The sequence below is a fragment of the Desmodus rotundus genome, chromosome 10 (genome assembly GCF_022682495.2).
Source record: "Desmodus rotundus isolate HL8 chromosome 10, HLdesRot8A.1, whole genome shotgun sequence".
Lineage (NCBI taxonomy): Eukaryota > Metazoa > Chordata > Mammalia > Chiroptera > Phyllostomidae > Desmodus > Desmodus rotundus.
The window spans coordinates 50,543,160-50,567,321 of NC_071396.1; the positions used below are offsets into that span (position 1 = coordinate 50,543,160).

General features: G+C 45.0%; 2 protein-coding genes across 5 annotated transcripts; one reads left to right on the top strand and one right to left on the bottom strand.

Annotated features, from left to right (window-relative positions):
• Positions 1-664: 664 nt before the first annotated feature.
• SLC23A1 (solute carrier family 23 member 1) lies at positions 665-23,495 on the bottom strand. Of its 4 annotated transcripts, none has more exons than XM_045183868.3 (16): positions 23,081-23,492; positions 22,002-22,063; positions 21,265-21,399; positions 20,662-20,819; positions 19,821-19,909; positions 19,604-19,671; positions 19,259-19,440; positions 19,006-19,126; positions 18,556-18,712; positions 18,087-18,234; positions 17,445-17,550; positions 17,079-17,208; positions 16,832-16,975; positions 16,250-16,345; positions 13,219-13,480; positions 665-4,228 (listed from the first exon to the last, which is right to left on the bottom strand). In XM_045183868.3, the coding sequence occupies exons 1-15, from the start codon at positions 23,160-23,162 to the stop codon at positions 13,233-13,235; spliced, it is 1,926 nt and encodes a 641-aa protein (XP_045039803.1). In that variant the 5' UTR covers positions 23,163-23,492; the 3' UTR covers positions 665-4,228; positions 13,219-13,232. The 4 variants fall into 4 exon arrangements, with proteins under 4 accessions (XP_045039803.1, XP_024430889.1, XP_053768449.1 ...); XM_024575121.4 differs by lacking the exon at positions 665-4,228 and adding an exon at positions 7,167-9,165 and having other exon boundaries at positions 23,081-23,487; XM_045183869.3 differs by lacking the exon at positions 665-4,228 and adding an exon at positions 12,046-13,022.
• On the top strand, positions 5,436-10,803 carry PAIP2 (poly(A) binding protein interacting protein 2). The gene is made up of 3 exons (XM_024575122.4): positions 5,436-5,573; positions 6,989-7,168; positions 9,823-10,803. The coding sequence occupies exons 1-3, from the start codon at positions 5,436-5,438 to the stop codon at positions 9,877-9,879; spliced, it is 375 nt and encodes a 124-aa protein (XP_024430890.1). The 3' UTR covers positions 9,880-10,803.
• Positions 23,496-24,162: the final 667 nt, after the last annotated feature.

Genomic DNA, 24,162 nt, shown 5'->3' on the forward strand with positions numbered 1-24,162 from the left:
AAAGAAAGAGACAAGAAAAGAGCTTTTTTTAAACCCTAACCTGAGGACATGTTTATCGATTTTACACAGAGAGAAAGAGAGAGAAACATTGATGGGTTGCCACCCGTACACACCAACAGGTTATCGAACCACAGCTTGCGTATGTGTCCTTACCAGAGAGCAACCCTGCAACATTTTTGGTATACAGGACGATGGTCCTGCCCACTGACCCACTGGGCTAGGGTGATAGAAGAGAATTTTATTAGCATTTTAAAAAGAATTTTTACGAGGTAAAGCGGGGCCGGGGGTGGATTTTGAAAACTTAAAAAATTCACATATTTTAAATTTTTATACAAAATATAAAAGAATGGACATTGCTGGAAAGCATTATGTGTAAGAGGCGTTTCAGGAGGGGGAAAAAAACAGCTGAAGATAAGAGTTTGTAGATTAAAAGTGCCAGGCAACAATTTTAAAAAAACTGCTCTCCCCTAACCAAAATCTGGTGAAATTTCTGAATTTAAGTGTTAGGCTCTCACCTAAATAGGATGTTTACAAAAGAACAAAAATTAGTTTTTTATAGCAGTGAAAGCTGGAACATTTGTAGATTACTGGCAGAAGTCTAAATCTGTCCCACTTACTAAAATATAAAGGCAAAAGACTTAAAGTGGTTTAGAAATAGATACCATCAGGTTACCTGTAGAAGAACTGTTACACCAAAACAGATGTCAAGTTAGGGGCAGATGATGAATAAAAGAAACAGTGATGAGCAGTAAACATAAACAGGTGATCATATGAATTGTAAGTGTTCATTTTAAAAATTCTATGAAAACATAAATACTGTAAGGGAAAATCTAATAATGTGGATCTAACAGTGCTAAGCTATTTCCACAGAACTTAGGAGATGGGTGTGGGGGAGGAAGTTGGTAAGTAAAATCATTTGAAAAATCTTGCCTTGTCTGGGATCAGGGACTTGGTTAGGTATACTGAGGAAGGAAAAGCATTCTGAATGTCTTGAATTGGATATGGGTTTATAGAATATATTTTTAATTGATAGGAAAGTATTCAAATATTTAATTGCAGATAGATGTAAGTCATATCATTATGCTGTACACCTTAAACTTACATGGTACTGATGTCAATTATATCTCAAACTGGAAAAAGAAAAAACACTGATTCCTCAGTAGTTTATAAGTAAATGAAAAATAAAGCATTTTTTTTTAGAAAACCATTTAAAATAGGACAATGAACATTGCAGGAATAGAATGTGAAAATAAACCAAATATAAAATTATGATGGAAGACATAAAACCAACCAAACATCAGTTATCAAAAATGTTAATTCCCTATGAGACAGATTATTTAGGTCAAATAATCTTAACTTACAGTAGAGGATTTGATTTCATCACTTTCAAAATTTAACATGAAGTGAAAAAATCAACCTAATATATATGCATATACATAAATACACATCATTTTTGTATCTTAGAAATAGAAATCATTTTTCCATTTAAGGCCCCAGGAACATTTTACAAAAATCAACCATAGTTACCTGCAAACAAAACTAATAAATCCCAAAAGTAAAGGCTTTTCTGGCTATATTTTATAACATAGTAAAACTAAAAATTAGGGCGTCAAGAGATAACCAAAAGAACTCATAACTGCTTGGAGATTAAGAAAAATATTCTTTCAAAAAAAAAAAGAGCCCTGGCTGGTGTGGCTCAGTGGATTGAGTGCCATCCTGCGAACTGGAAGGTTGCAGGTTTGATTCCAGTCAGGGCAAATGCCTGGGTTACGGACCAGGTCCCCAGTAGGGGGTGCATGAGAGACAACCACACATTGATGTTTCTCTCCCTTTCTCTCTCCCCTTCTCTCTAAAAATAAAATATTTTTAAAAGAGATTTCCTTAAATACCTGTAAACCAAAAACAAAACTCTCCCAGTCTTTGCAGATATGGGCTCTTGTGTGTATGCTGAGGCATACCTTCAACACTCAGGCAGATTACAACTCTTTCTTAGCTTTCATTTTACGTGCAGAACACGAAGGTCAACCAGAGGTGAGATTGGAGGGTCTTCCCAGGTCTTTTCCCAAAGCATCTGCTTACCTCCCAGGCTTTTCACTTTTATTTGTTTTTTGTTCCAACTGTTATTTCTTGCCCTAGGCTGCATTGGCTACTACTACATGTAGCTTTATGTTCGAACATATACCAATCACTTTATGATTTTACCTTTTAAAATTGTAAATCTTATGGTGTTTGAACTACATATTCAGTATTTTTAAATAGCAAACACAAAAAGAGGAAATAGTATAAAGAGTGTGGTCCAAGAAGGGTCAAGAACAGGTCATAGAAGAAAATTAAAAACCCAGTACATTGCCTTATGTTAGAACATTTTGAGTTCAGTAATTGTATGTCTGTCAATATTCTGAAAGTAAATGATCCTTAACCCCCCTGACTTTCACTTGACTGGCCAACAGTTGTTCCTTCTCTTAGCTGCCTAAGTATAAGATTATTGTCCAGGCTCCAGTTAATTCTCTTTTGCTTCAGTTATGATTTGTTTCCCAAATATTGCATGACAAAGTAATTCCACTTACTTAGACTTCATAGACTCTCTCACTGGGATCTTTAGCAGATCCACAGGTGGTTTGATGACATGCTAACAGGCAAAAAGCTGACCCAGGGCTTTGTCAAATGCAGGGGTTGGGCCCTTTTTACTAAGCACTGTTTATATTTTGTTGCTGGTTGGCATCAAATAAGGAGGGAGTCCCTTGGGATTCCCAGACTATAGAATTTGCTGAAGCAGATATTTCATTGTTTTACGCAAACTTGTCCTCATAAAATGCATGGCATACACTTTTATTTTTTAAAAAGAAAATGTTTGCATTTATACAGAGATCTACTTTAGTCACCTGAAAGTATATTTTAAAACAAAAGTATTTCTAAATGGACGTGTCTCACATACACAGTTGCTGCTTAACTATTCAATTCTATTTGAATATTGATTATCTTATACTCTACTAAATATGACTTTTGCTGTTTTTCATTGAGATATAAGTCACTTGTTAATATTTTGGTCTTTGAAAGCTAGGATTTAATGGGTACAAGTTGGAATAGGATACATGTTGGGAAAACAATAATGAAAAGCTGTTATAAATTTGGGTGTCTTTGAACATAGTTTAATGATTGGTTCATACAAGAAGTAAACAAAGTTCCATCCTCTTGCAAAGCAGGGTTAGCTTCTGCTTTTCATAATATTTGAGGTGGATCTAAAATGTAATTCATGTAAAGATGAACGTGTAAATATTTGGTAGCCTGATATAAGAATGAGTACTTTTCTTTAGAGGAACTGATTGCTTTTTAGTTAAAACTTATCAAAATAGTTTATTTAATTCAAGTTTAATGATAAATAAAAATATCAAAGATATCCATTGTCTGTTGTCTGTCTTGCTGGCTTTCACAGTGTCTCAAGTTCCTAACCCAAATCATGTTTTCTTTCTATCTACGCCCTAGCACATAAATGAATCTCAGAGTTTGTATACACACACACACACACACACACACACACAAACTAGGGCAAATGTTCTCAGTAACTTACAGTTTGAGAACCTCTTAACTAAAAATGTCAATGCTATTTGTTGTTAGTATTCAGTATTTGTGAAAATACGTATGTGTCAGGATAGGACATCCCCACCCTCAGTTTAGAGGCTAAATTCATATTACATAATAAAAATTTTTACCTAGGTTTCATAAAGGTAAGTTCATAAAAATGGATTAAAAGGGTTAGATCACACTCATAGATCAGGCCTCTCCCTGAACCTTAACCCAGGGAAAAAAACCTTTCTACTAGGAGATTGTATTAGTGTTTTACCTGATTTTGATAACTTTGGAGTAAGAAGCCTGAAGAGGTTGGGTTTTTGTGTTTGTTTATAACTCTATACTCAGCCTTCCTTTTAGCACAAGTCACACCACTGTTTGGATTTATGTACAAGTAAGTCTTGTTTTATATAAACCCATTTTTAGAATGTTGCAGAATTCCAAATTTAACATTTTGACTTTTAGCCTGCAATTATGTCAATTAAATTAGATCAAGTTATCACTTACAGGCATACCTCAGAAATACTGAAGGTTCAGTTCCAGACAACAGTAAAAGTGAGTCTTGCAATAGAGCCATTTATAATCCTTTTTGCTGGTGGACGGATTGCCTTCAATTCATAAAAATCACATCGTCTATGAGGCTTAATAAAATGAGGCATGCCTGTATTAAGTGTAAGAAACCAATTAGACCTACTGCATTAAATACTACTTTTACTCCCATAAAGAGGTAAGATGATAAAGAGATGGTTGTTGCACAAAGAGGTTGGATGCCTGAAACTCATTGTACAGTGGAGATATCCAGACATGAACCCACAAATAAGGCAAATACAGCAACCTTTGAACCACACAAGGGTTAAAGGCAAAATCCGTGAACTAGGTATAGTTGGCCCTCCAACTATATGCAGATTCCCAGCTGTGGAATTGACTCTTGAACAAAGCTTTGACCTGCACTGGCCAGTTGAACTGCAGTGAACTGAAAAAAATCTGTAACTTTGAACTTGTACAGTTCAAACCCATGTTATTAAGGGAAAACTGTCAGCTGTGGAGTAGGTTGTGAAGTCCAAGAGATCTAGTGCTATATCTTGGGGCTGAGGAACTAAAAGGTTATTAAAAATGTGTTAGTTTTGCCCCAGCTGGTGTGGCTCAGTGGATGGATTGAGTGTTGACCTGTGAACTATGGGGTTGCCAGTTTAATTCCCAGTCAGAGCACGTGCCTGGGTTGGGGGTGCATGAGAGGCAACCATACATTGGTCTTTCTCTCCTCCTTTCCCCTCTCTCTAAAAATAAATAAAATCTTAAAAAAAAAAAAAAGAATTAAAGACCTTAATGTGAAAAACAAAACCTTTTTTGTTGTTGTTAGTTTTGCCCTGGCTGATATGGCTCAGGGGATTGAGTACTGGCCCGCAAACCAAAGGGTCACTGGTTCAATTCCCAGTCTAGGGCACATGCCTGGGTTGCTGTCCAGATCCCCAGTGGGGGGCGTGTGAGAGGCAACCATACATTGATCTTTCTGTCCCTCTTTTTCCCTCCCTTCCCCTCTGTCTAAAATAAATAAATAAAATCTTTTTAAGAATAAATAATAAAATTGGACAGTGTGGGGACTCCATTTAAGCAATTGATTGCCCTCGCTGACTATTAGCTGATAGATCTAGGTGGTTCTGGGCTATTTCATAGACATCAAAATCATCTGGGGAAAATGAAGCTTTCCAGTTGCTTGATTTATCATGTGCATTAATATATCATGTACACCTTAACACCTAACCCTGTCTGCTGCCTGGTGATAATAAATGCTCACTAAGAAAAAATGACTGACTAAAATAACTGTATTGTTTTTCTTTTAAGGTTAAAAACGACAACTAACTCCAACCATGAAAGATCCAAGTCGCAGCAGTACTAGCCCAAGCATCATCAACGAAGATGTGATTATTAATGGTCATTCTCATGAAGATGACAATCCATTTGCAGAGTACATGTGGATGGAAAATGAAGAGGAATTTAACAGACAAGTTAGTTTTGAGTATAAACATGTTCCTTTTTTTTTGTACCCCACTAGAGCCCTCAAATAATGTAACTAGTTTTTTAAATGTTTTTTATCTGTTCCCTTATCTATGAAATATGTGGATTTATGTGCCACCACTCCTATGTTATCTGGATGCTGATTACTACCAGATTAGTGAGGTGTTTTTTTCAGGGTTCCACCCCAGAGATTCTGATTCAAGTAGACTAGGGCGTAGTCTGGGAAACTTGTTTTTTTAAAGCTCTCAGATAGTTCCAGTGAGCAATTAGGTTTGGAAACCACTGCCTTACAACAATCATATTGCTTTATTGCAGTGAAAGTAAAGAGAATAGGATTCAGGAGCAGACACTCTTAGGTACTAGGGTTAGAGAACTCTCCTACATTGATAAATACTGTCTTAAGTAGCCAGCTTGATTTTGTCATATCCAGTGATGGATATTCAAGAGTAAAATACTGTAGTCTTGCCCTGTCGGTGTGGCCCTGCGGCGTGGCTCAGTTGGTTGGAACATCCTCCCATAGACCGAAAGATTGCCAGGGTTCAATTCCTGGTCAGGGCACTTACCTAGGTTGCAGGTTTGGTCCCTGATTGGGGTGTACGTGGGAGGCAATCAATCAACATTTCTCTCACATTGATGTTTCTCTTCTCCCTTTATTTCTCTCTCTAGAATCAATCATTAAATATGTGTGTGTGTGTATACTTTTTTTTTTTTTTAATTTAAAAAACAAAAACAATGTAGTCTTGCCCTGACTGGTGTGGTTCAGTGGGTTGGGTGTTGTCCTGCAAACCAAAAGGTCCTGGTTGGATTCCCCGTCAGGACACATGCCTGGGTTGTGGGCCAGGTCTCCGGTTGGAGGTACGTGAGAGGTAACTGATAAACCAATCAGTGTTTCTCTTGCACATCAGTGTTTCTTTCCCTTTCTTTCTCCCTCCCTTTTCCTCTCTCTAAAAATAAATAAATCTAAAACAACAAAACAAAACAATGTAGTCTTATTTCACTAAGAATCGGAGTTTTGTTTATTTGTAACGACCCATGCCCTGACCCTATCCTCTAAAGGTTTTTTGTTTGTTTGTTTGTTTGTTTTTCAGTCATTTGGGGTAGGTTTAGGGTTTATATAAAGTATAATAGGTCATTCTGACATGTATTCCTCAATGAGAACACTCCTTTATTTGTTACTTCTTCCTCTCCACCTTCAATGGAAAAGAATATGTTCTTTTAAGATAAGTAAAGACATAACAAAACCCTAAACAGATCTTCCCAGATATTGAGGTAAACATTTGTCTTCCTTAGCACAGAAGAGGAAGTGTGATACTGTGCTTTTAAATAGTTCAAGATATTTCACACTGTTCCTAGTGATATCTTACCAAGTATGCTATAAATTATCCTTTATTTATTATAAATCCAGATAGAAGAGGAGTTATGGGAAGAGGAATTTATTGAACGCTGTTTCCAAGAAATGCTGGAAGAGGAAGAAGAACATGAGTGGTTTATTCCAGCTCGAGATCTTCCGCAAACTATGGACCAAATCCAAGACCAATTTAATGACCTTGTTATCAGTGATGGCTCTTCTCTGGAAGATCTTGTGGTAAAAAGTTATTTTTCATCTTTTTAGAACCTAGCTCATCTTTTCCATAAGTGGAAAAGCCAGCAACCATCTGTTTAAGAAGAGTTCTACATCTCTTCCTCTTCTGAAATTGTGCTGCTTTTTACTATGGAAGCAGAGGCCTCTCAGTCTCACTTATGACATGGAATAACTTCTGGCCACACTCTGGAGTTAGTCTGAGACTACTAACAGACTTCTTGCCGTTGCTTTTAGTTTTGATAACTTGCCCTAGGATGTGTAAATGACTTAAAGCAAATCCAAAAGAAGTACACAGTATGTCCGTGTAACCTGCCTATATAGAAGTACCTTGATGGGGAGGTTTTGCTCTTTAATTTTGTCTTAAAAGTTTGATGAAATTCACAAGTTTTTATCTGAAACATAAAATTTTGGAGATTCTTTCCCCCCTGAATTCAGGAACTCTGGGATTTTCATTGAGTTAACCCTACCTCCTTTTGGAACTGTGATTTAATAAAGCACATCTATTAAGCTCTTGGCAGAAAAGAAGCCCTTGAATCTTTAGTTATTCTCAGTGTCTCATTGCTGATGGTATATTTGTAGTAAAAAGTATTTTTAGGAATTGTCATAACTAGGCATCAGTACTAGAGTAGATAGAACCTAATGAGTTTTTCAATAAAAATAAGGTAAAATTAATTTAAAGTCAGAAAGTTAACCTTTCTGTTCTTATTGATAATCTATTTGCTTCTACAAGGTCTCTGAAATTTACCCCTGTATTCTGAAGTATTTCTTGCAACTTTTTTCTGTTCACTGTGCAGTGACTTCCTAACCTGGCTGTGCATCATAATTGAAAACAAAACAAACAAAAAAGTTCCTCAGCTACATCCCAGAATTGCAGGATCAATCATCTAGACATGTTTATTTTTGAAAACCACTCCCAGCCCTGGCTGGTGGCTGACTGAATTGAGCGCTGACCTGCAAACCAAAGGGTTGCCGGGTCCATTCCCAGTCAGGGCACATGCCTGGGTTGCGGGCCAGGTCTGCAGTACAGGGCACAAGAGAGGCAACCACACATTGATGTTTCTCTCTCTCTCTCTCCTTCCCTTCCCCTCTTTCTAAAAATAAATAAATAAATAATTTTTAATGCCACTTTTTTAAAAAAAGCACTCCCACAAGATATTACCAGCCTACCCTATCAGGCATTTGGAAACCATTCTTCTAAAGGGCTGTATAGAGAACACTGAAATTCGAATTTTGGTATAGTCTTTGTTACACTAAATGACCCAATTGAGGAGGTACGTGATCTGAATAGTCTGTTGGGATATGCTTGCTTATGCTACCTTAGTCACTCCACAAATAACCCTGGTAGCTCTGACGAGTTAAGCCCTTTGCTGGGTATAATCTGGAACCAGTAGAAATCTATTGTCTAGAAACTGGTTTGTTCAATTTGATTATTTAAGGTTGCTTATGCCAAAAGATTGCACATTCAAGAACGCTGCTTTTTATTTAAACCTCACACTTTTATATATATTTCCCTTGAGAGAAGGAAGACTATGTCCCATGCAAGAAAATGGTTGTATATAAATTATGAAACTAAGATTAAATTATTGCTCCAACATGTTGTTTAATGTGCTTTGGTCTTGAAGTAAGTGACATAGGGTGCTTAGAATCAGTATAAAATCCTTCCAGTGTGCCTACGTGTCATACCCTGGAATCCATTCTGGTTTCTTTTGTCTTTTTCAACTTGCATTCCAAGATGTGGTAGAGGACATTTTCTAGTTATTCCCTATATGCTGACACATCTGCTTAGGAAAGTAAAGATTTAGAGATACAGGATAATGTGGTACAAGTCTCTAAGGCTCTCAGAGACTTTGGCCCATTCTTCCCCTAACTGATTCAAAAATGGAGTCCCGGAGAGAGTGACTTTGCCAGGCTTACATGGGAAGTTAGTTAGGGGCATAGCTGGGGTTCCAGTTTACGTCTTCTGACTCCCCATGTAGTTTTCCTATTATATGCCATGCTTCCTGTGGGAATTAGAATACAGCGATTGTAGAAAGACAACTCCACATTTTCAATGAATATCATAACGTAAAATTAATTTATAAACAATTCCCCAATCACTTTAATCATTTCAACACTTGTTTAATATTCTTACGAAGGCCCTGCTGGTGTGGCTCAGTGGACTGAGTGCCAGCCTGTGAGCCAAAGGGTTGCCAGTTCAATTCCCAAGCAGGGGAAAGGGGTAGGAGGCAACCACACAGTGGTGTTTCTCTCTCTTTCTCCCCCTATGCCTAAAAATAAATAAAATCTTTGAAATATATATTTTTACAAGAAAGTTTAAAGAAAGTCAAATATAGTTAAAGGAACAGAATTCCTTGTTCTGTGATATTTTCTTAGTTTATGTGAAGTTAGTGGGTATCTAGTTATACTTAAGCAAATTTAATTTCCATTCCTACTTTCCCTTTAGAAAGTTGATAAAATTTGATATATAATGCATATACCTTGCATCTGGTTCCTGCCTTCCCAGCCATAGATTTTTGGGGGTTAAGTTTATTGATCTCAGTTCTTGCTTTTGTTTTGTATTTTTTGGAAGGTGTTTTGCATGTAGATCTGGGTTGAATGCTTCTGAGTATATGAAGCCATCTGTTAATGAACTTGCTTTTTTATGTACTTTTTTCCAGGTCAAGAGCAATCTGAATCCAAATGCAAAGGAGTTTGTTCCTGGGGTGAAGTACTAAAATATTTGAGTAGACGGGGCCCTCTTTTGGTGGATGTAGCACAATTTCCACACTGTGAAGGCAGTATTAGAAGACTTAATTGTAAAAGCTCTCTTGTCACTGTGTTACACTTATGCATTGCCAAAGTTTTGTTAGTCTTGCATGCTTAATAAAAGTGCTGAGACTGTTATTAAGTAAAAAGCTGTCAAACATTTACTGAAAAACAGAATTGGCCCCATGGCTTGATGTGAAGACAGCAAGGAAAGAAGCACCAGTCAAGTTGTGACAAAGCACCAGATTAAATGACCTTTAACTTAGTGAATTGCCTTTTTTTGAGACTAAACTGGTCCCTTAGGATTAACTAATACTTGTTACTGTCTAAGCTTTTTTTAAGTGAGTAAATTTAAATTAAGTTCTAGTTGCTAAGCAAATTTCTCAGTTCAGACTTAAATTTGTATTTATCCCAATCAAAAAGAATCTTCTGAGGAAGGTTGTTAATTTGAAATAATTCATTGTAGACACATCTGTCTTCGGTTACTGAGGTAGTGATCAGATTAGAACTAGTATTGGCTTTTGTGGTATGTTATCATGTCAAAATACATCTGAGGAAGTGTGTCATTTGAGAGCTGCGTCTCCTGCAATTCTCATTGTAGCTATGCCTTTGTAAAGTCTAATATTTGACCAACCCTTAATCCAATTGAACTAAGAAATTGTAACGTATGATTTGAGTGGTGCTTTTCCTTGCTTTGTTAACCATCACTACAATAGTCTACAGCACAACTTTTCTTTTAACTAAGCTAGAACAGTTTTGGCTTCTTAAACTTCATATTTGGGTAGGTTAAGCTGCCATACGTGTTCAGTGTGAATAGTGTTTAAGTTGAAAATATTGTAAAAAAATTATATTTTTTCAAAAATATTTAAAAAAATAAATAATAGTAGAACTAAGCTGATGTTGTGTTTCTTGGTACTGAATGCAGACCTTCCAGTGGTGATACTCACTCAGTTGTGGGCTCAATCCATCAGGATAACCCTGCTGGCAAGATTTGCTGAGAGAATAGACTAGAGTATTAGATCCCATTGTGTCAGCTATCTTGCTCTGTAAGTATCTGTCTAAAATACAACAGTATTATTTTAAAAGCCCAAAGCCCCTTCTGCAGGCCACACTGATCTCCTCAGGCTACAATGTCAAGGCAGTTGTAGGATATCCATGTTAAGAAACTTGACCCCCCCCCCAAAAAAAAAAAAAGAAACTTGACCTGACTCGACTATAACCTTCATTGGCTTCTTCGCTTCACAAGCCATTGCTGGTCTAATTGGACTGGTTTGCTATTTTGATTCACATAGATATTCTACTTTTTCCCCCTCACAATCTTATTTATAATAATATGTTTGTGGCAAATCTTTTTTTAGAGAGGAAGGAAGGGAGGGAGAAAGAGAAGGAGAGAAACACCAGTGTATGGTTGCCTCTTGCACGCCCCCCACTGCAACCCAGGCATGTGCCCTGACTGGGAATTGAACCGGTGACCCCCCTGGTTCACAGGCTGGCATACAGTCCACTGAGCCACACCAGCCAGGGCCGTTTATGGCAAATCTTAATTTAGGATAGTCTGTCAATCAATTAGCAATTTCCTGGTTTTACATACAATTCTTCCTCATGGCCTACTCAGTTGTTAATAATGTCCTCTGTGCTTTTCTTGAGCTTGTTTAATCCTGGGCTCAGGATTAAGAAAGCCATGTAATCAGTTCGGGCTCATATTCTCCCTGGGAGATCCTTGGGTGTGAGCACATGTGCCCCAGTGGTTTTTAATAGCTATTGTAACAAACTAATAATCTGGTAGGTTTGTAAAGAAACACTGAAGCAGAGATGATCCTGTGTGGTTCTTGTTCTTTTTGGAGCCATGATACAACCAGTCCTTTCCGTTGTCTAAGAACTCAGTACCACAGGTAGCGCTGCTGGCTGCCAAATACCTGAGGCTTATAGATCCTTTCTGTCTCAGCTCAGAAATATTTCCGCATCCTGCCAAACAATCATAATGCAGTATTCTTGGAGATTATAAACTTAGAGATTATTGTAAAGTAATGATTAAGAGCAAAGACCAGCCCTGGCTGGTGTGGCTCAGTTGATTGAGTGCCAGCCTGCGAACTGAAAGGTCTCCAGTTCAATTCCCAGTCAGGGTTGCGGGCCAGGTTTCCCAGTGGAGGGCATGCGAGAGGCATTGGATCAAACCGATCAATGTTTCTGTCCCTCTCTTTACTTTATCCCTCCTTTCATCTCTCTAAACAAGTAAATCTTTAAAAGAGAGAGCAGACACTAGACAGACTTCCTGTGAATCCAGTGATCTTGGGCAAGGCACTCAACCTTTCTGTGATAGCTTCTGCCTCTTTAAAATGGTAGTAATAACTATCTCAGGATTGTGTGATTAGTTAATATACATCAAGCACTTAAGACAGTCTCTGGCACATAGAAAATTCTATTTAAATTATTGTTGTTATGCCCTGGCTGGTGTGGCTCAGTGGACTGAGTGCCGGCGTGTGAACCAAACGGTCACTGGTTTGATTCCCAATCAGAGCACATGCCTGGGTTGTGGGCCAGGTCCCCAGTGGTGGGTATGCAAGAGGCAACCACACATTGGTGTTTCTCTCCCTCTCTTCCTCCCTCCCTCCCCCCAAAAATAAATAATTGTTATTACTATTAAGCAGTCATCTAGACTAAGCTCTCATTTTGTTGGAATTTTTCATTAGGAATGTGCACATTAAAGCTACTTTGATGTTTAATTATTAGAGCCAGGGCATTACAGGTAGAGATGGAAGGTGTCAGAGCACAACTACTTCATTTTGAAGTCCGTGGGACAAATGATCACCCCAGGGTAGCTAAAGTAAGTGATCCTGGTTTTTTTATGACCATTATTAAAACAAGGCACATGAGAGGGTTCTTCTGGTTCTTGTGCTATATCATTTCTCAACCTTTTCCATGTCGTAAAGTGTTATTAGTTTAGCATACTGGAGTTCAGAGATGAGGCTGGCTGCCAGTAGCTGGGGTTTATGTCACTTGGCTTCCAGTTGACCCAGCTTCTGCCCAGGTACCCAGAAAGCTGAAGGGATCAGTATTTCAGCATACTTGTAACCTCGTAGTATCCCACACCAGTTGGGAAGTTCCATTCTCACTATAAAATGGTTAAGTAACTCCACTTAAAATCCATATATTGACTTTTTACCCAGTTTACCTTCCCCTTGAAGACACCCAAATAGGCCACAAAAATGGAAACCGAGTAGTTTGGTGTTTCTTTGGTTAAAGCAGAAGAATACGATTTTTCAACCCTCTCACCAAAGCCATAGACTAATTAATACACCCTGCCTTACCTGAGAGTAATTTTTCAGACTTTGGTGCAGACAGGCTCAGTTTCTCTATTTTCTGGAATAATTTCTGGAACTGGAAGCTGGCCTTTTGATCTTGAAGAAAATCCTTTGAAGACTGGGCAGATAGGGATGTATTTCAGAAAGGCAAACCTCTTTACCAGGTTCATTCCAATGGGGAAGTCATAGCTCTTGAGATTGATGGACATCTCACTGTTGGCATGGGCCCCAGCTTTCCACTGTATCAACCCTCGTTCTTCTGGGCTCCCTGCAAAAGGACAGTGGGGTCACTTACCAGGGCCAGCCACTGTCAGCCACCTCCCCTTCCCATCTAGTTCTGAAGCAGACTTCTGGAATGAGTGTCTTGATTCTCAAGTATCTCTAAAAAGGGTTCTAAAAAGGGTTGAATCCATGCTTTTTCAGCTCCTGTCTTGGCCAGAGCCCTAGGGAACCTAAAGGATACAGGTTATAATTTGTGTTTATTGTGTATCTGCAGTGTGCCAAGTTTTGTGCTGAGTGCTTTAATTGCATTATCTTATTTCTTCAAAATATACCTGAAGGCACTATTACACAAAATTTTATGAAGAGACTGGCGGAAAGTTTAAGTAATTGTCATCCTACATCTCGAATATGGGGCGAATGTGTGCTGGGATATTGGGGACCAAAAGTACCTAGACTCTGCTGTGAGGGCAGGTTGGTGTGTATTGAAACACTATAATCAGTATTAATGTGGTTTTGTATTTGGAAAATAAACTCTTGTTTCTATAATGCAACCTCAGTAAGTCAAGCTAAGTAAAATCTTTGGTAGTGGTGGTAGGGATTTTTTTTTTACAACTAGGGGCATTTGCCCTACAAAGTGGGAGAGGGGTACATGAGCTCTGAGGTTTTCACAAGGCAGCTGGTTGATAAAGACTGGCACAGCATAAATCTACTGTTAAGAGACTTCCATATGCCGGCAGTCCAGCCTGAAAACCCTGGGGAGCAGTGCAAATGAAATGTGTCCCAGAGTCAGAAGGGAGGGCACTGAGGGAGGCCTGGGATCTTCAGGGAAGACTACGTGGAGGAGGTACTCTTGAGTTGGGCCTGGCTGCACAGGTGGGCAAAGCAGAAGGGAAGAACTGTAGGTGTGGCACACAGCTCTGTTGTCTGATCGACCCCTGACCACTGCCAGGACACAACAGCTGGCCCTGAGTTCCCTCACCTCCCTTTTGCATCCCTCCCTGCCTGCAAGTCCTCTGCTTCTCCAAGTCCTTCATTCTAAGCCCCACCAGTCTCATCCAGGAAACCCTCCAGATGACTCCAGCCTAGTCCTATTGACCTTACTGCTTTAAGCTCAATTTTACTTCCTGTCTTGTGCTAGGAGCTCCTCAAAAGAAACTTAAACACTTTTTTTTTTCTTTTTTTTTTTTTTTTTGCACATCCCTTTAGTGTCTAACCAAAGACCAAGCTGGTAAGCTCCTCTAGCATTTTGTGAACTAAAGTGACTGCCCCTCTAAGGTTGGGTTATAGATGGATGGGTAAAGAGAGCAAATGCAAAGTGATATATCAGCAAAGTGTTCCCATCCCACAAAAGAAAGCTAGTAAGGACTTGAGTTCTGAGCTAGCAAGGCCTGGGTTGGAATCCAGATTGTATGGCCTTAGACAAGTGATTTCACCACTCTGAGCTTCAACTTCCTCACCAGTGTGTATTGAAGGACTCTAGAAGGTTACGTGACATAATATATGATCCCCTGGCAAGGATGGTTGCTGATAGGCCGTTGGATTGAAGGATGGGGATGTGAGGAACTCCACGGGGCAGTCTGAGACTTAACAACTGGTGAGCTTAATCCAGCTACCCAAGTCACAGAGAAGCCCTTCAGTTTGTAGCTGCACACCTGATGCCCTCCATCTCCCTAGATCCCCTAGGCATTGAGGCTGCCGATTTTCTCCCCAGCCCAGCTTCCTCTAAATGGGGGGATGTGGGTACCATGATCCAAGGGATAGCTGCTACCAAGAGCTCCCTCATTATCTGATGCTGTCTAAAATCCCTAAAAGTGCCAAGGATTTTAGTTCCCAGGGACTTTGGCTCTTCCTTGCCCACACTCCAACCCACCAGCTGTGCGTAGCCAGACTCGACTCATACCTTCAGAGAGAGGGAAAAGCAAGTGGGGTCTGCAGTCCTGTTCAAGCTGGTAGGAGATAGAGGGCCATCCTGTTACTCCCATGTCTAATCTGCCAGGAGTGATGCTGCCTTTGCTCTGGTCTCCATGGAGCTTTTCCAGATTTTCCAGTCCCCCTGAAGCCCTCCCGCAGAGGTTGTGTGGTGAAATGGCTGGGGCATAGGCCATAGACTGCATCAGATGGACTTTGTTAATATCCCAGATTTGCAGAATTAGGAATCTGCAAAAGTTGTGACCTTGGGCGAGTCACTTGATAGTTTCTGCCTCACAGGAGTTTTTGAGGATGACACTTAGCTCCATGCCTGACCCTTAGAAGATGTTTGATAAATGTTAACAATGCTTGTGACTAGTTAAGGCATCTGGTGACATTTAGTTTTTGTATAATTGCTGGGCACATAATGTGGTCCAGGAGGGTTCTGTGGAACCCCCACTAAGTATCCACAATCCCTGCAGAAAGCCCTACTAGCAAAGAGAAAAGTTAGGGATCTTCCTAGTAGCCACCGTTGCAGGTTGCTGGCATATTCGGAGTGGGTTTTGTGAATAAACTGGTGCTGCATTTCTATCTGTCCTAACAAAGCAAAAGCACCCAAAGGATAACCTCACCCTGGTGGCTGTCAAGAAATGAAGAAAAGATAAGGGCCCTGGAATTTTTCTCCTAGCGCTGCCCTCTTCAAGACCTGTGAGGCATGTCTGTGCCTCTGGCCAGTGGTCTCTCCCTCCAACCAGAGGGCACTCCACCAGCCCATCCATTCCTGCTTCTCCCTGCCTACAGGGCTTATATCGCATTGGACCTGGTCACTGCTCTGGTTCAGGGGCCATCTGTTAAAGTGCAAATAAGCCCAGCCTAGTTCTGTTTTCCTCCCAGGGCTGACCCATACCTGGCACTGTGTTGTCCAGTATGAAAGCAAGGCACCCACCCACGAACATCTCTGTGGTCAGCAGCACAGTCAGAATCTGGTCCACTTCAGCACTGCCTGTGGAATAGGCCAGGGGCTAATGGGTATGGTGGCCCCATCTGGAGAACAGACCTCAGGGACTCTCCACTTGTGCAGCCTGACTTCCTTGAGCAGGCTGGAGCTGGAACCATACAAACCCCAACCTTCAAGCCTATCTGCACCTCTGCCTCTTCCACCCTGGGATTCACATCACGTTTTTGCTAGTTGCTACTTGTTGTCTTGGGACAAATCATTTAAGCCTCACTTCCCTCATCTGTGACATGGAGATAACAGTATCTCATGGAGTTACTGTGAAAATTAAATGAGCATATGTAAAGCTCAATACCTGTCCACAGAAAGTGTCTTAGTAAAGGACACCTATTAACTAATTAGCTTTTCAGCTGCTGATTAACATCCAGAGTCCAGCAGATGTGTTGCTCTTGCTGCGTGGAGCCTTTGAGGGAGGGAGCTGTGCTCAGAGGCTGGCCCTCCATACCTCCCTCTCCCCCAGTGACATCCAGGCACCTGTATTGATGGCGCCAGGGTTAGACTCCAGGTAACTTGGCAGTGTAAGCCCGAAGAACATGGAAAATCCAAGCACGAAAAGGTTGCGGGAGGAGTTCATGTCCACGAACTGCAGGTTGGACAGCCCCACAGCGGTAATCATGCCTGAGGGCGCAGGAGAACCTCTGGAGGTGCTGTGCCGGCTGGGTGCGCTCCACCACGCCGCCACCGCGCTGCCACCTGAGATCCATGCGCGCACAGCACTCACCGAAGAGGGTGCAGAACATGCCACCCAGGATGGGGTCAGGGAGCGAAGCAAAGAGGGCTGTGAATTTGCCAATGGTGCCCAGAACCAGCATGATGCCCGCACCATACTGCACCACGCGCCGACTGCCCACCTGCCAGGGAGTCAGAGGGCGGGGCTGTATAATCCAGGGGTGAGTTCAGGGGCGAGTTCAGGGGCGGGACACGGTGGGTGGGGCCTGTGATAAGAGCTGGGCACAAATGAGTCAGGGCTTGATGCAGCTCAGGGTCTTTCAAAGACTGTGTGGGGCTAAGCCAAAGTGAAGACCCACTTGAGGAGACGGCAAATGGAGTGGGTGGAGCTCTGTGCTGCTCTTGTTCAGCAAAGTACCTTGGTAATCCCCAGCACGCCAATGTTGGGGCTGGACGAGGTGGACCCGTTGCCTGTGCCCAAAAGCCCTGCGATAATGCAGCAGATGCCTTCGGTGAAGATGCCCCTGTAAAGAAACGGGGTGTGGGGGGATTTGGTCGAAGCTCTGCCCCCTTACCCTGGCTGGGATACTGGCCTTCTGTGGAAGCTGCCAACTATCGTAGTCACCTCCCCACTCTAGGCCAGAGGTAGGCCTGGGGGCCAGGAGCCTGGTCTGAGCACTAGTCCCAGTGCTCCGGCACTTACTCCCTGAGGCGATTCTGGGTTTCAATTTCCTCACCTGTAAAGTGGGGATAACAAGGGGACCTGTCTCACAGAGTCATTTGGTGGATTGCATAGAAGAACTCACCGCAAGGGCTAGGCACATGGAAGGTTGTCCATGACTGTAGTATCCCTTGAACTTCATTATCTCCTCAACTCCTCACAAATACTCAGAGTAAGAGATGAGAGCATCCATCCCATGTCATTAATAAGGAGAATGAAGTCTGGAGAGTATCAGTGACTTGTCAAAGTCCACATTTTGGGGACTCAGCCCTGTTCCTACGTTTGCTTCCTGAGTGGCCTCAGAAGGGATCAGAGACTGGGGAGAGCAGATGGGCATACCTATTGATAGCATGTACTGGAGGGGGCGGTGCACCAGCCAGGCGGGCACAGGCATAGTAATCACCAATGGATTCAATGATACCCGCCAATGTGGCACTGAACATTCCCAGGACAGCAGCTGCTGTCACCGTAGGCAGGCCCCACTGACCTGGGTTGAGGGGAGACAAGAGGGTGAATGAATGCAGTGCCCCTGAGTGGGTTAGGAGGTAGACTGGGTAGTTGGGGGTGGGGGCTGAGGGTAAAGGTATCTCAAGCTGGAGTGGAAGCTGTAGAGTTGTGGGAGCTTATGTGGGATCACTCAGAGTCACAAAGCTCTGCAGTAAGGCTTCGTCTGGGTTAGACAGCACTCTGCCTGGCACACAATACATGTGCGGCTAATGCTAGTGTGATCATCAGCTGGATCGGGATCAGCAGGGGCCTAACAGATGGTCTGAGTTGGAGGCAGAGGGGCCCAGGGGGCGTTGCTCACAGGGGTAGGGGATTCGGATCCAGGGTGCGATAGACATGATGTTCCCTCGGGCATCCGTTCGTGCCTGGAAGCCATAGGCTGTAGGGTCTGTGGGCAGCACATCTGTCAGGGTTAGGATGTAGCAGAGCAACCACGTGGTCATAATGGCCAGCACGATCTGAAGTGGGGAAGGATGAGGCGCACACTGAGGGCCCTAGAGGTCTTGTTCCAAGCTAACCAGCCTCTACCTCAGCCCTAGCCCCAGCCCCAACCCCAGCCTTTGCCCCAGCCCTTGCCCCAGCCCTAGATCCCAGCCCTCAACACTTGCTCCAGTCCCTGTTTGGGACTTAATCTCTGCTCTAGCTCTAGTTCCCCTGCTATTCTGGCCCTTGTCCCCTACTTTGGCCCTGGACACAAGTCCAGCTCCGCCCCAGTCCCAGCCCAAGCCCCAGCTGCCTGTCAATTCCTCACAGGAAACATCTTGAAGATCTGGATGCGGAGGAGGGTGAGGCCCTTGCCCCAGCGGTAAACAGGCAGCAGGAAGGTGAGGTCGCGCAGGTACTGGGAGAAGAGGATGATCAGGAGAATGGAGCTGGGGGCAGAGGCACAAGGAAGAGATGGCTTGTAGGACAGGCTGGGGACGGGAGACAGGACTAAGGGGGAAGAAAATGTAGGGGGCGAAGGGGCTAGGGCTGGACAAGGATCAGTCCTAGTGTCTGCTCACCAAGCTGAGATGCCCCAATGGGAACCAGCTCGGTCACCAGCAGCTTGGAAGACAGAGAGGCCAATAAGGGAGACGGTGGGGGTGACCGTGAGAGGCCCAATGTAGCTGAGCAGGGCTCCAGGCAGCCCCATCAGCCCGATCACCACTTCCACCATGCTGGACACTATGATTGCACCCTGAACCTGGAAGAGCAAAGATCAACTCTAAGTTACTATGTAGAAGCCATGACCTCTACATTAAAAAAAAAAAAGGCCTCTGGGCTATCTCCTAATTCAGCAGTAGCCCTCGTTCCCATCTAGCCCCCTCCTCAGGTACAGCTCCCTTCTACTCCACATGGGAACCCACCTCTCGTATCCGTGGGTGCCAGATATGAGAGGTGTTCAGGGGAAGACTCCAGTTACCATAGATCTCCTCTGGGGGCAGAGATAGGGACAAACACATGTGAACAGGGAACAGAGACAGGGAGAGAAGGTGCTGCCATGAATGCATCCCAGTGTCTAGACTTGGGACAGGCATGCAGACCTCCAGGCTTCTAGCCCACAGGCCCCAGAAGTGTGCTCACCTTCTGGGGGACATTTCCATCTCTCCAGGGCCAGGATGGCTTTGGCTGGAATCAGAAATGCAAAGGCACTAGCCTGGAACAGCGGCAGTCTGGAAGGAGAAGCACAGAACAGCAAGGGTGGGGGAGGGTGGGGGCAGGGACATAAAGACAGGGGAGGCTGGGGGAGAGGGACACAAAAGAGAGAGGGGGACAGAAAGAGGGACACAGACAGAGGGACAAGGGCAGGGGCATAGCAGAGGGAAATCACGGAGGCCCCAGGCAGGACTCTAACATCTTGGGAAACCAAGGAGGAATACAAATGGAGCCCTGGCCCACAACCTGTCCCCTTTCCTTCTCAACACCAGTTCCTGCACTGTGAGGGGCCACATGGCGAGAAGTGGACAGCTGAGTTCTTGCATCCAAGCTCCTCTCACCCCCTTCCTCCCTCCTCTCACCACACAAACAACCATGCTTGGCCACCCGGGCCTAGGGTTGTGACAAGGGGGCGGGCCCCCCAGGAAGACAGACTATTGAAGAGGTCTGCACAGGCCCTTGAGGAAGTGAAGCAGGTGGTCCTCTTTACCCTGAATAGGGCTTAATCAGCTTGGTGAGCGGGCACCAGAACTGACCTTGCCCGGCTAAGGCACATCCCCTTAAAACACAGACTCCTAGTCCTTGAGGAGTGCCAGGTGCCAGGGTAGGACCCCAGCTGCCTGGCTCTAAGGCTGCGCCGGGGAGAAGCAGCAGCAGGTAGGGGCAGATTTAGCTTTCTTTGTCCCATGAGTTCCCTGAGAGAGACCATCTGCTCATGCAGTGTGTGTGTCTGTGTGTCTGTGTGGGAGTGGGGTGTGGGGCAGCTCACCGGATGCCCAGTGTGGTCTGGATGAGGGTGGTGATGCCCACGCAGGTGAAGATGGTGCCAATGAGTTGGCTGACCACGTGCTGGTCACGGCCCACACACAGCGCCTCAGACAGGAGGAAGGGCACAGCGATGGTGCCGCTGAAGCATGTCAGGTAATGCTAGGGGGCGAGGGGGTGTGCATGAGGCCCACAGAGCTCAGAGGGAAATAGGGCCCCCTAACAGTTCTCAAGCCTGCCTCAGTGGGCCTGAAGCTATGCTTCCCTAGGAAACATACCTACCCAGAATGGCCACTCCCACAGGGAATTCCCAGAGGGCTACTGCTCACCTCTGGGGATTCCTAATCTGCCCGCAAGTTATTCCTGCATCTTCTGTGGAGCAGGCCCTCTTCCCTGTCACTGACACTCCGCCTGGCAGGTGACGCTTGCTCCCAGGGGGTTAATCCTCTCTTGGGCACCATAAGCCTCTTCCCCACCCCTGCTTGGTGACGGTCACAGTTGCTGACCTTAGGTTTTTCTTCCTGTTACCCAAGATAACTTTGGTAGCCAGGGAGGGAGCGGTGATTCTGGGGAGTGTACAGTGGGGAGACCTGTGGGGAAAGCCCACCTGGAAGCCCAGCAGGATGCACAGGTACCAGGGCGGCACATCCTCGATCTTGTACAACATGTCGAACTTTGGTTCTGTGGGCAGGGACACGGGCGGGTCCCTCGTGGAGGTCCCTGCTGGGCCCAGGTCCTCACGCTGGGGACAGCAGAGAGCAGTAACTCAAGGTGGAGAGGTGGACACTGGCAAAGCCACTTCTGCCCCAGAATCAATCAGGTGCCTGAGTGGCCTGTCAGCTCCTCGGAATGGGGTCTGAGCCTGGGGTCCTCACCTCCACCCCGGTCCCTCCACCCACTTGTCCCTGGGCCTGCCTACCAGGCCCCCACCTCACATTGCTTTGTGCAGGCTGAGTCCACTGTGCTGGCTGCCAGAGCCCTCAGGACCCAGGCCTTCTAACAAAGGGAATAGGCCCTTAGTCAGAAGTCCTGGGGCCAAGAGGGCTGGAGACTGGACAGGCCCTTCTGGGCTCAATCTGGCCCTACTTCTGCCCTTTGGAGGTCCTTGGGATGTTGCTTTGGGGTAGAGGTAGGTTGTGCACCTACTGGCCCTCAAGCTGAAGTCTTCTTCACCCCCACTGCCAACCCCACCCCATCCCCCAGTTGCCATGCTGAGCCTGGAACAGTCACTCGGTCAAGTTTATCAGAAGCTTCATCTCTGCCCTCCCAGGGAGAAGGCCTGTGCAGTCCATCCAACCCCAACCCCACCCTGCCCCTACCCAGCTCCCACCCATCCCCCAGCACCTGGGTCTGGCCCTCGGGTTCCTGCTGGGCCCTCATCTTTGGGACACAGGTTTGAGTAGTTCCTGAGGAGAAGAGGGGATGGCTATAGAAAGGCCAAGGAGGACTTTACTCCACACATCAGACATTGTTCAAAGTAAATCTGTAACCAGATCCCCAGCTCTGATCAACATTGCGAAAGCAGGATGCATGTGGAGGTAATGTATTAACTCTGGTCATAGGGAGTGGCGCAGGCTGCGCAAGCCTCTGCCACACTCACCACCCGCACCTAAGCCTGGACACGAGACCTGCTCTTGTTTTCCAAGAGGGGCCACATTGGGGGTGAGGCGTGGACAGTTTGGAAGTTTACCAAGCTCTGGATGAAGCGACAGGAAAAGGAGTAGAAACAGCCATTGTTACGTTACCATCTGAATATTAATAACAAGTTAATCATTGTCATCATAACCACTCATTATTGAGGAATGACTGTGTGCCAGGCAACGTCTGTGTGTTGTGTTTAAGCCCAGGCGCTAGGCAGTATTAACCTCTTTTACAGCTCAGAAAACAGATTAGGAGATGTGATCCGACCGAGGCCACACGGGTAGCAAGATTATAGAAAACCATTGTGAAAATTCAGGCTGGCCTGAACTCCCGCATCCATGCTGTATTGAATATGATAAGACAGTACCCTCCCCACCACCACTGTTCACCCCTCAGGGTCCCTGAGGCATACTACAGAAGGAGCTGCCAAGGCTGGCCCTGCCTTGCCTGTTCCCCAAGTCAGGACCCAGTGAAAAATGAAAATACAGTTCTAAAAGTATTATGAATTTTAAGACAGGAACAGCAGAACATAGGACAGTCCAGGGCCTTTCTAAGCACCGGGCCGTGTGAGTGCAAGTCACACAGCTCCCGAAACCAGCCCTTGGCCCAGCCTGTCTTTCCCTCCTGGCACGTCCAGCCCAGCCTGCCCATGGGGTCAGGAGCTGGCTGAGAGGGGCCTGGTGTCTGAGAGGCTAAAGCCCCCTAGCTGGTGGGGTCTAGGCCTGAGCTTCTGCTCCCCACCGTGCTGCCCTGGCCCCAGCCCCCCCCCAGGGCCCACCTACTTCTGGGTTGCTGTGCCCATGGCCAGACCCGGCCCCGAGGGCTCACAGGCAGCACCGCTCTCCAACTGGGCAGCAGCTTCATGACACAGCCCCGAGTCCGTCCTGGGCCTGTTCAGCCTCCAGGCTGTTCCTCTGTCCAACTGGCCTCTCCTCTCCCTTCTTGGCTTCTGCTCCCAGGTTCCCAAAGTTGTCTGACCAGTTCGAAGCTTCAGAGCTGCTCCTCAGCACTTCCCTTATCACCCTCTCCTCCCCAGTACTCCCTAGGGTGCCGTGGAGACAGAGCCCTACCTCTCCCTGTCCTCTACCTCTCCCTGTCCTCTAGACAGTCCAACCACACAGAGACAAGGCCTTGAAATGGTGCAGGGTCTCAGATACAGTCCCACTAAGGACTCACAACACCCAGACTCAGGTGCAGACCTCACATAAACACAGGGCACAGCACAGGCTCCCAACTCCACTCCCGATATGACTCAGCAGTTCCTTGGGCCCTGGCTCCCATCCTGGCTCCCATCCTGGTGCTTAGGGGTTCTCTTCTGCAGGGAGGGTCAGGGATGAGGAGGTCAGGAACAGGTGATAAATTGTAGGGGGTAGGGCTGCAGTGTAGCTCAGGGAAGCTGGAGAGTCAGGGCATGCTTGGTGTACCCCTATTCCTCCAGCAATGACTTTTCCGCACCCGCCAAATCTGAATCCCCTCCCAACCCTACCACTGCTCAGCCTGGGATTTGTCCTGAGCCTCTTTTGTTGTCTAAGCCTCAGTTTCTGCATCTGTCATCTGGGGATTAGTGTCTATTCCGTCCACCTCCCAGGGCTTTGGAGGATCAGAGAGATACTCACTAAAGAAACTGCAAGTTGTAACATCACATGACCCCAAGTTCCCAGACCCAGGCAGGCCCCAGGCGGGGCCCTTGACTCTGTTTGCTAAGGGAAGAGCCCCAGGGTAGCAGAATTTCTGGGGAGAGCAGGACTTGGAGCTGAGATCCTGAATCCAGCCGGTTCTAAGAACCCTGCCCTGCCTTCTCCTAGGCAGGCACCCAGGGCCCCACCATGCCAGCTGGGGTCAGAGAGTGAGCAGCAGCTGGGCG

What these genes read in the sequence shown, in the direction of transcription:
- PAIP2 (XM_024575122.4), top strand. Translation starts at nt 5,436, where the DNA reads ATGAAAGATCCAAGTCGCAGCAGTACTAGCCCAAGCATCATCAACGAA. An exon ending in AAGAGGAATTTAACAGACAA is followed by an intron (nt 5,574 to 6,988) that starts GTTAGTTTTGAG and finishes TTATAAATCCAG; the next exon opens with ATAGAAGAGGAGTTATGGGA. An exon ending in CTTCTCTGGAAGATCTTGTG is followed by an intron (nt 7,169 to 9,822) that starts GTAAAAAGTTAT and finishes ACTTTTTTCCAG; the next exon opens with GTCAAGAGCAATCTGAATCC.
- SLC23A1 (XM_045183868.3), bottom strand. Translation starts at nt 23,162, where the DNA reads ATGAAGCTGCTGCCCAGTTGGAGAGCGGTGCTGCCTGTGAGCCCTCGG. An exon ending in ATGGGCACAGCAACCCAGAA is followed by an intron (nt 22,064 to 23,080) that starts GTAGGTGGGCCC and finishes TCTTCTCCTCAG; the next exon opens with GAACTACTCAAACCTGTGTC. An exon ending in GATCCGAATCCCCTACCCCT is followed by an intron (nt 18,235 to 18,555) that starts GTGAGCAACGCC and finishes CCCTCAACCCAG; the next exon opens with GTCAGTGGGGCCTGCCTACG.